Source organism: Gracilinanus agilis, chromosome 1 (genome assembly GCF_016433145.1).
Source record: "Gracilinanus agilis isolate LMUSP501 chromosome 1, AgileGrace, whole genome shotgun sequence".
NCBI lineage: Eukaryota > Metazoa > Chordata > Mammalia > Didelphimorphia > Didelphidae > Gracilinanus > Gracilinanus agilis.
Genome location: NC_058130.1, coordinates 704,409,607 through 704,419,791, shown reverse-complemented (window position 1 = coordinate 704,419,791; position 10,185 = coordinate 704,409,607). Strand labels below are relative to the sequence as shown.

At 48.8% G+C, this 10,185-nt stretch overlaps 1 protein-coding gene across 1 annotated transcript; it reads left to right on the top strand.

Moving 5' to 3' along the window:
- The first annotated feature begins 661 nt into the window (after positions 1 to 661).
- LOC123232009 (TBC1 domain family member 20-like) lies at positions 662 to 7,748 on the top strand. Its single transcript, XM_044658344.1, has 8 exons — positions 662 to 788; positions 2,359 to 2,538; positions 4,818 to 4,898; positions 5,236 to 5,422; positions 5,635 to 5,736; positions 5,965 to 6,106; positions 6,300 to 6,484; positions 6,681 to 7,748. The coding sequence occupies exons 1-8, from the start codon at positions 662 to 664 to the stop codon at positions 6,922 to 6,924; spliced, it is 1,248 nt and encodes a 415-aa protein (XP_044514279.1). The 3' UTR covers positions 6,925 to 7,748.
- The last annotated feature ends 2,437 nt before the right edge of the window (positions 7,749 to 10,185 follow it).

Sequence of the window (10,185 nt, the reverse complement as noted above, 5' to 3'; positions counted from 1 at the left end):
TGCCTAGCCCTTACTACTCTTCTGCCTTGGAACCAATACATAGTATTAATTTCAAGGCAGAAGATAAGGGTTTAAAAAAAAGAAGAAGGGTCTCCAACACTTATCCTTGGTATGTATTCAGCATCCCTGTCCTTATGAGCTAAGAAAATCCACTTAAAAAAATAATCCCCGTCTTTAGCACCATTTCAGCATCTAGGTTTCGGAACCACCCAAGCACACCAAGCTTCTTATAGTTCTCTTTTCCCATTTTCCTTTACTTTCCTACACCCGATATGTTCAGCCATTCTCCAATCAACGTGCCCCGTCTTTGTTTTCAGCTTTTGCTGTAATTGGCCCCATTTCCCAGAGCTGGCAGGAGCTGCCCCTGGCTCTCATATCCACATGTTCCTGTGCCACGAAATCCAGGAAGCCCAGCTAGGGAGTGAGTTGCCCCACCCGGTCAAAGGGAACCAACTCTGGCAAATCACTTGGAGAAAAGACTACATTTCCCAGGCGGCCTTGTGTCCAGGGGCTTGGGCGCCAATTGGCGGAAGTTCGGAGTGACAGGTTTATTGACCAACGAGTTCCTTGGGCGATTCCTGTAGGAGCCAATGAACAGAAAGGAACGGGGTTTGCCGCAACTGCCCGGCTTTCTGGATCCGAGAACTGAGGTGGCGGCAGCATGAGAAGGGTACGTGGAATCGGAGACCGCCGGGGAGGCCGGAATCCAGGTGGGACCGGAGCCAAGGCTGGCGAGAGGAAACCGGCATCGCAGCACGCCCAGGGCCTCAAGAGTAAGCCGAGTGCTGGTGAGTGAGGGGCTGGGAGGGGGCAGCGGGACGGGGAGGTGGAAGGAGGAGCTGACTGGGAGGAAAAATCCAATGGAAACACTAGCAGTATGGAATCTGACCAATAGCAATAGGGCTATTCTTCCCTAGGAAGACCGACCTGTGTTGGCAGGAAAGACTGGGGGGGCCGACAGGAGGAGGAGTCAGTGTAAGGGAGGCGGGGCTTGTTGAGAACCTGTCGGATGTGGGTGTAGCGAGTAATTAATTTCATTTAATTTAACTAGTATTCAGCGCCTGGCACGTGCACCCTGAGGGTGCAAAGATTAAAAAAAAAAAAAATCTCCACTATTCCTGCGCCCTAAGAGTTTAGATATCTTCCTGGTATTGATTGATTGAAAGAATAGATTAAAAAAAAAAACGAATTGTGTGCCAAGTAAATACAAATGAATTGGGGAGGGAGGATAATCCTAGGCCTAGGATAGGAAGGACAGTAGAGCTGAATCCTGGAGGGAGGACTGGGAGCATTCTAAGAATGAAGGACTACCCAGGGGAGGGCTCTGTGTTAGAGTGATCTGATAGGGGCCAGACCCAGAGGTCAGGGGTTCTTGTTTTTTTTTTTATTTTTTATTATTAATATTGATAACTATTTCAATATAACCTGGTTCCTTTATAACTCTGTTTTTATTTTATATAATTAAAAACTTTCTTCTGAGGAGGGATCCACAAACCATTCCAGATTGGAGGTTGCACTATCTTGGACATCAGCAGAAAAAGGCAGAGAGATTCATGACAGAAAAAGTTTAAGAACCTCTGGAATAGAGTACAGTCTGTGCAATGATTGAATGTGGGAGGCTTTTGAAGATAATCTCAGTGAAGACTGAATTATTTTTTTTTGTTTTGTTTTTAAACCCTTAACTTCTGTGTATTGACTTATAGGTGGAAGAGTGGTAAGGGTAGGCAATGGGGATCAAGTGACTTGCCCAGGGTCACACAGCTGGGAAGTGTCTGAGGCCGGATTTGAACCTAGGACCTCCCGTCTCTAGGCCTGGCTCTCAATCCACTGAGCTACCCAGCTGCCCCAAAGACTGAATTTATTATAAGGAAGAGGACCAGGGAAGTATCCACTGCTGGGGAAGGGAGAGGCTTCTGAAGCCTGTCCTCCTCTAAGGCTCTGCTCAAGGGCTCCCCTATCTGAAGCCTTCTTGGATTCTCTTCCCTTCTCAATTCATTTGTATTTACTTGGCACAGTTTATATGTATTGACCTTCTCTAAGCTTAGAAAGTGTCAGGCTAGAGGAAGATTTATTCAGTTAAACAGTTTTACCTTGAAGGGTATGGGGAGGTGGCATCTATCTCTCCATCTGAAAGCTCTAACCCCATGAATCTTAGGAGAAACAGAGCCCTCTGCCAATCCTCTGGGAGCTCACAGACTTTAGTGGGTATCAGAGTAAAAAATGAAAGATTCTTGGAGAAGATAGTCCTAAAATTGAGATGGGAGGATGGTGAGTGCATAGGGAAATGGGTATGGGGAATCTTAGGGGTCTGGTAGCTATTCTCTGGAATTCATGGGGTTTTGGCTCCTGTCCCTGCAGAATCCTGGAGAAGGCAGAAGCTGTTGCAGATTCATGAAGCCCTGAGCCAGGATCCAGTAGATGTGGAGTTTCTTCGAATGGCTGCCCAGAGTCGAGGGGGCCTACTTAGTGACCAGGTCCGGAGGAAGGTCTGGCCCCGGCTTCTGGGCCTTAGCCCCTATGACCTGCCACCCCATCCAGGTGTGAGGGCAAGGGTATGAAGGCTGGGAGAAAAATGAGAGGGAAACAGGAATGAGCACTAACTTATTCCCCAATCCTTCGTTACCTTTCATTTCTATCTTCACATGCCTGTAACTTCTATGGGGAACAATGGGAATCTCTGGGCATAAAGAGACAGGCAGAATTCCAGTGCTCCAAGGCATTTTAAGAATCCTTTTGTTCAAATCTGGCCTCAGATACTTCCCAGCTGTGTGACCCTGGGCAAGTCACTTAACCCCCATTGCCTAGCCCTTACCACTCTTCTGCCTTGGAGCCAATACACAATATTGACTCCAAGACGGAAGGTAAGGGTTTAAAAAAAAAAAAAAAAGAATCCTCTTGTCCAACCTATTCTCTAAGTCATACCTGAGCAGGTATCTTTGGGATTTAGTTTCCTTGTTTGTAAAATCAGAAAGTTGATCTAGACAGACTATAAAATGAGGCCAGAATGTTATAATGAGAAAAGCTCCAGATTTAAAGATGGAGGACAGGATTCAGATCCTAGTGCTGACTTATTCTGCTTCTTGGGAAAAGTAATTTAATCTTTCTGGACCTCACAGCTCTTATCTGTTAAATGAAGGGGTTATATCAGATGACCTCTAAGTTCCCTTGTAGCTCTACATCTGTAATCCTATGATCTCCAACCAGTAGTTATCCAACCTTTGCTTGATGTTCTCCTGAGATCTCCAGTGATAGAGACCTCCTTATCTCCAAATATAAAGCATTCCACTTTGGATAGCTTAAATTATTATAAAATTCTTTCCTGCTATTGAGTAAAAAATTTGCCTTTCTGCAACTTCCAGCCCCTTTGCCTAGTTTTACACTGTGGAGACAGTGCATAGAGTGGTAGAAAGATTTAGAAAAATCTAGGTCCAAATCCTACCATTTATATTTCCTAGCTATTTGACTTTGAGCCTCTTGAGGCTTGGTTTCCTCATCTGTAAAATGGTTATTAGGAAACAATCTCTGGCAAGAAAAAACATGGTATAAGAGGAAGCCTGAGTTCAAGCCTAGCCTCTGTCTCTCAGAGGCTTCAGAACTAAATTACACAAAAATTGCTGGTCTCCATCAATGGAAGCAGTTTCCTTTCATACTAGTAGTTCTTTGCAGAAAGGGAGGAAGAAAATAAATTGCAAGCATCTACTATGGGCCAGATACCATGCAACCATTTTATAAATATCTCATTTAATCCTCACAACAACCCTGGGAGGTAGGTGCTATTATTATCTCCCTTTTACAATTGAGGAAAATGAGACAAAGAGTGTGATTTTCCTATGGTCGCAAAGCTATTAAGTGTTTGAGGCAGTATTTGAACTGAAGTCTTCCTGACTCTAGTTTCAGTACTCTATTCACTGAGCCACCTCTAGCTGCAGAGTGAAATCACAGGTCTGTGTGCGCGTGCGTGTGCGTGTGTACTTGTGATTTCTAGAGATGGATGGATAGACAGAAAAATAGTATAGTAGATGTTAAGATAAAACGAAATAATGTATATTAAGGGTTTTCCAAACCTTAAAGTCCTACACAAATATCAGGTGTCGTTGTTATCATTACTGCAACCAGGTATTATTAATGGTGTTATCCCAGAGAAAAGGAATTAAGACTTTTTCTGCAAACCTCCAGAACCTCTAAAGCTCTGAACTCATACACAAATTATGTTCAGTCACAAAGTTCAGCCCAGTATAGTACCATCTTCCTGTCTCTACCCAGAGTCTACTCTGGGAAGTCTTAAAATCGTGATTTGAGCTAAAAGAGATGTGATTTGTTGGGGGGGGGGTGCAGTTAGCTGCCCAAGTCCAGAGCTTGGGGGCCAGGTTACATTATCCTTTGGAGTCTAGCAGAAAAAGCCTAAATACCTCTTCCCTGTGACAGCACTACAGCTAAAGATCACAGACTTGGAACCCAAAGACCTACAGTTTCTGATTTTAGCCACCTGTGTGACATAAAGCAAGAGACCCTTCTTGGTGTCCTCATTTTTAAAATCTGTAAAAAGAGGAAAATGAGGGTGTTGGATGTGTTGATTGTAAAGGCCTGATGCCAGATCCAAATCCTGTGATTTTTTTTAATACTTAAAGAAATGATTAGACCTCTCCTTGACCTAGTCCTTCTAGGCATGGACTCAAATCTGCTGATCAGCTAAGAGTATCTGGGAGAGCTGAGGGTAGGTGGATGGGTGGGTGGGAATGAGATGAAATCTTGGGGCCTTGGAGGAGGGAACGCTTCTGGTTCTGAATTCCTGCTTCCTTGTCTTTCTCTTCCCGCAGGCCGAAGCCCCCTCCAGGACCACAGAGACTATCACCAGGTGCAAATGGATGTGGAGCGCTCCCTGGCCCACTTTCCCCGGGGTGAGGTGCCTGGCGTGGGCTGGACAGGGATGAGGGGACAAGGAGGGCAGCCAAGGGTGAGTGAGGAATTGGCTTCAGGGAGATAGGATGGTGTGATAGAAAGAACACTTAATTTGGAGTCCAGTAGCCCTGGATTCGTCTTTTTTTAGGACTCCTGTGGCCTTCCTCAAGCCATTTTACCTCAGTTTTCTCATTTGTAAAATGAAGGGTTTGGATTAGATAGTCTCTAAGGTCCCCTCCATCTCTAAGCCCTATGAGGGAGGGAACCTGGAGAAGGCAAGGGAGGGACAGGGACAGTGAAGTGACAGCAGCTTCTCCTCCTCTTCTGCCTGGGCAGGGATGCGCCCAGAGCAGCGGGCAGTGCTGCAGGAACAGCTGGTGGCTGTGATCCTGGCTGTCCTGAGCGCCCGGCCAGAGCTGCACTATTACCAGGGCTACCATGAAGTGGCACTGGCTCTGCTGCTGGTGCTGGGGCCCCGTAAAGCGGCGGCCCTGCTGGACCAACTCTCCATGCACCACCTCAGGTACCCAGGGAATAAGGGGCATGCAGTGACCCCCATATCACCTCAGGTAGCTAGGGCCTGGGAGTGGGGGGGTATATAGACCTGGGGAGAAGTAGTTCTTATATCAGCCTAATGGGCTCAGGGCATGAAGGGACACAGAGCTGCTCACCTGATACCCTCTCAGAGGAGCTGGAGGGAGGCAGCTGATCTCTAATGCCTAGAACACCTATCAGGGACTTCATGGACCCCACAATGGATAACACTTGGCACATCCTGAACTACCTGCTGCCTCTACTGGCCCGGGAGAGTCCTCAGTTACACAGCTTCATGGAGAGGTTGGTAGTGCACACTCAAGCCCTATGGGCAGAAGGAAGGGGATCCCAGACTAGAACCCTGTGGGCAGGGCCAAACATGACCCTGGGAACTGTGGGGAGGTGGTCACGGGACCCAGGCCATGGCCCGAAGGCTGTGCACAAGAAAGAGGGAGGGTGTTATCAGGAGAGTGGGGCAGACCCAGCAGGGTAAGAAGGTGCTCAGCCTAAGGCCCCAGCCTGTCGTGCCAGGGCCGAGGTGGGTACAGTATTTGCCTTAAGCTGGCTGCTGACCTGGTTTGGCCATGTGCTACCTGAGCCCACCCACGTGCTGCGCCTCATGGACTTCTTCCTAGCTTCACATCCGCTCATGCCTGTCTACGTGGCCGCTGCGGTATGGACTGGTCAGGTCTGGTAGGGCTGGGGAGGAGGGAGGGCTGGGATCAGAGTTGTACTCTAATTGTGTTCTAGGTGCTTCTAGGTGGTGGGGTGGAATATATTGGGGGCTGGCTTTGATCCTGGAGGTCCTGGTGGGGAAAGAGGGGTCCTGGGGCCTTGCTTTGATCTGTGCTTCTCTCTGTTCCCAGGTAGTTCTGCACCGAGAGCCAGAGGTCCTAGCAGGGCCCTGTGACATGCCGAGCCTACACCAGCTGCTATCTCGCCTGCCTCAGCCCCTGCCCACTGAGTCCCTCCTGGCCCAGGCCCTGAACCTCTTTACCCAACACCCTCATTCCCAACTGGCCCAGGAGGTTGCCATGAGGACCCATAGCAGGTGACTTCCTGTAGGCTGAGGGCTAGGGCTTGTGGGACACACCATGGAGAAGGAGGGATTATGGGGCTTTTGGTAGGTGGTGAGATGCCAGGGTGGGTCCTCAAGAAATGGACTGAGGAGACTGCATCAGAGAATGTTCAATAATCCAGACTCAGGATGTATCACTGATTCCCCCCTCCTTTTCCCACTTCCCCAGCTTATCCATTGAGGGCTCCTTCACAGCTCTACAAGTGGCCTCAGCACACCAGCGGCCTGACTGGGTCCTACAGAAGCAGCGGCAGCAGACAGGGTGCCAGAAGCCTTTAGGGAGTAAAGGTGGGCCCAGTCCCCTGCTGAAAGCAGCCGTATGGGGTCTCTCAGCGACGTTAGGGGCAGCAGCCCTGGCTGTAACACAGACTGCACTGGGCTGGAGCCCTGAACTTCTATGGAAGATCTTCTAGATAGACACATGAACCATTGTGACCTCAGTTGGCTCCCAACCAGTGGACTGGCCATCGCTGGACTGAGCACAGCCCATATGTAGCCATGACTGGATTGACCATTTATAATAGCATTGGTAACAGTGGCCAGTTGGACAGAGGACCTGAAGACATGGCCAGGAAAGGAAGGTCAGACATTCCCTGCTCCCACCTCCCATCTCCTACTCCCCAGAGGGATAGAGGCATTGGAGAGAGTTCCTCTGAGGACACAGCGCTAGGGGACTGGGGGCAGAATAGAGGAACCTATCTGGGCCAGTCTCCTGCCTTCTCCAAGGCAAAGGTGAGCCATCCTGGTTTTGTACTTGGACCAATAAATTCAGAACGCTTGGCTCCCCGGCTCCTGGGGAGTAAGTATATCCTCATCTCTATCACTAGGCCAAGCCAACACAGACAGGCTAGGGAGGAGGGGGGAGTTTATCAGGAAACTGTGTGCCTCCTCCAGCTCCTGGAAGCCTGCTCTGCTGCTGCCTCCACATGGTTGGTTCAGGGAGAACAGCCAGGCACAGGAATCATTGGACCTAACTTTTCTACCCCTCCGTGAGGCCTGGTAATTGAGATGAAATGATCACAGACAGAAAGAAAGATAGTCACACAGACAAACTGAGGAAAAAAGAGACTAAAAGAGGTCTGACAAACTGAGGTGCAAGTGGACAGATTCAGAGAGAGAGAGAGAAAGAAAGAGAGAGACTCAGAGAATAAAACAGCATCCTAGCAAGTATGTGGCCAAAAAGAAAAAGAATGGACCCAGAGATAAAGGCAAATATAAGGGGAGGGAGAGACAGAGACCCAGATTCCAGAAGAAAGGTGAGAGACACTAGAATGCCACTGTAGTCTAGAAGATGAAACCCAGACAGACCCTTTAGCTGCCTTCCCTCTCATAAGACCTCCTATTCCTCAGGGTAGGGGTCCCCAGTGTTTGAACACCATCAGATCACAGAAAATTAAGTCTCAGGAACAGAAGCAATTCTATCAAGAGTCGCGTTTATTCTCCTCTTGGAGGTGCGGTGCTCCGGGGAGCTGGTGCTATTGTGCTTAGGAAGGAGGTCTGTCCGTCCGTCCGTCTGTCCGGCCGGCCCCGAGCCCCCCGGGCCGCAGCCCCAAAAGCGGGGCATGAGGAGTCAGGCGGAGGGGAGGAGGGGGACGGCCCACGTAAAAATCCCAGCCTGTTGGGGCAGGGCAAGGGAGTATGTACAAGGAAGGGGGAAGGGAAGGGAGTCATGTGCTGCAGAGGGAAACAGGGGGAGGGCACAGCTGCCCTGTCCCCTCTCAGCCCTAGCTCTCCCACTCACGCTGGGTGGCCCCGGGGCCTGTTGCAGTCAGTACAAAAAACAGAGGTGCTACCTATACACGTTCCTTCTACCTGAATTCGCTAAGGTGGGATATTGTGCTGATTCAGAGATGGGGACTTGGGGAGGGAAGAGAAGGGACCCATGGCTTTCCACGGTAGGACAGGGGGCAAGGCATGGGGGAAAGGGGGTCCCTGGCCTGGCCCAGCGGCTGTGAGACCTGCTCACTGCTTAGGTAAGTAGGTAGACCAATGTGTGTGCAAGCACAGAGGAGGAACACAGGGGAGGTAGGGAGGGGCCCAGAGAGGTCTGATGTGTGTGTGTGTGTGTGTGTGTGTGTGTGTGTGTGTGTGTGTGTGTTTGGGCATACACCAAGTGACTCTTTGCCAAGAGAGCCATGCCACTTTGTGTTGTGTGTATGTATATGACTGTTTGTGGGACTATGGTAGTGTTCCTGGGCATGTTTGTGTGTGTGTGTTTGTATATATTCCTGTGTTCCATGTACAGCTGTGTTGGTGTGCCTCTGTGTGGCTTGTCTGGGTGTCATACAGGCTGGAAGACTATCTGGCTGTGCTTGAATGTGTAAAGTGGATGTATAGCCCCCTTGCTATGTGCCATTGTGATGGAATGGGATTGGAAGCTCCTTGAGGGCAAGGACCATATCTTAGCTTCTTTTTATGTCTCCTAGTAGCTAATGCAGGCTTAGGCTAGGTGGATGTTCTACGAAGATGATAGAATCTCTGAGCTGAGAGAGCCGCAGCTGAAGTGGAGTGGAATGGGGTGAACACTGGACCTTGGAGGAGGTGGTCTAGTGAATCCCACCTCCAGCACATACTAGCTGTGTGAGTTTCCTCATTTGTAGAATGAGTAGAATACTTGCAGTACCTACTCCACAGGGCTATGATGAGGAATAAAAAAGTAAGACAATGTATGGATGTCAAGTACTTTGTAAACCACAAAATGTTCTAGAAACATCAGCTCCAATTAGCCCAGCCTGAACATGAGCTGGAATCCTCTCTATAATTAACTCTGGCAAATGCATCCAGACTCTTGATTGAAGACCTTCAGTAATAGAGAACCTTCACTTCCTCACAGGGCAGCCATTCCCCTTTAGGACACTTCCAATCTTTAGAAATGGCCTTTTCCCTCAAGTCAAAGGGAAATCTGCCTCTCTGTGATATCAACTCCTTTGTTCCTAATTCTGCCCTCTGGAGCCAAGCACCAGTTGAGTAAATGAATGAATGTGTATGCATATCCACCACCATATATCTGTGCCTATGTACATGGTAGTAATTGGGGGAGAGGGTTGTGATGGGGGGTGGGCAGGGGAGAATGTCGTGATTGTGTTCTGCTATACAATTGTATCCCTGGGTGTAGCATGTAATGATGGGTGAACCTAAGGCAGAGGAGCGGAGGTCTCTGCACTTCCCCAAACCCTCCTCCTGGGGTTCCTAGAGTTGGAAACCTCGTCTCTCAAAGAAGTTGGGGTGGTGGCTATATGTGCGACAGTGTGTGTGAGGGGGTCAAGTCTGTTAGTGTTCATTTCTCTGAATCTCTATTTCTATTTTCCCATATGTTTTTCTTTAATCCTACTGTCTCTGCATGCCTCTGCATCCGTCCAGGTCTCCATACAGCTCAGTGCTGAGTCATTTCAGAATTTCAGGGCTGGAAGGGACCTCAATAGCCATCTAATCCAATTTGTAACTGAAAAAGGAATTCTTGTCCTCAATCTGGATTTAGTGTCAAAGGATCACAGTACATCAGAGCTAGAAGGGTCCTTTTTCACCATCTAGTACAAGCCTCTCCTTTTACAGGGGGGAAAAAACAGAAGCCCAGTTGCGCAAGGTCATACCTTAGGAGTGACAGGATTGGAACTACAGCCAGCCCAGTTCTCCTGATTTGCTGTACTTGTTCCACTACACAATACACTGCCTTG

Bases quoted from the DNA above. Each gene is read 5' to 3' on its own strand.
- LOC123232009 (XM_044658344.1), top strand. From the start codon at position 662: ATGAGAAGGGTACGTGGAATCGGAGACCGCCGGGGAGGCCGGAATCCA. The intron at 5,737-5,964 runs GTTGGTAGTGCA...CTGTCGTGCCAG, and splicing joins TTACACAGCTTCATGGAGAG to GGCCGAGGTGGGTACAGTAT. The intron at 6,107-6,299 runs GTATGGACTGGT...CTCTGTTCCCAG, and splicing joins CTGTCTACGTGGCCGCTGCG to GTAGTTCTGCACCGAGAGCC.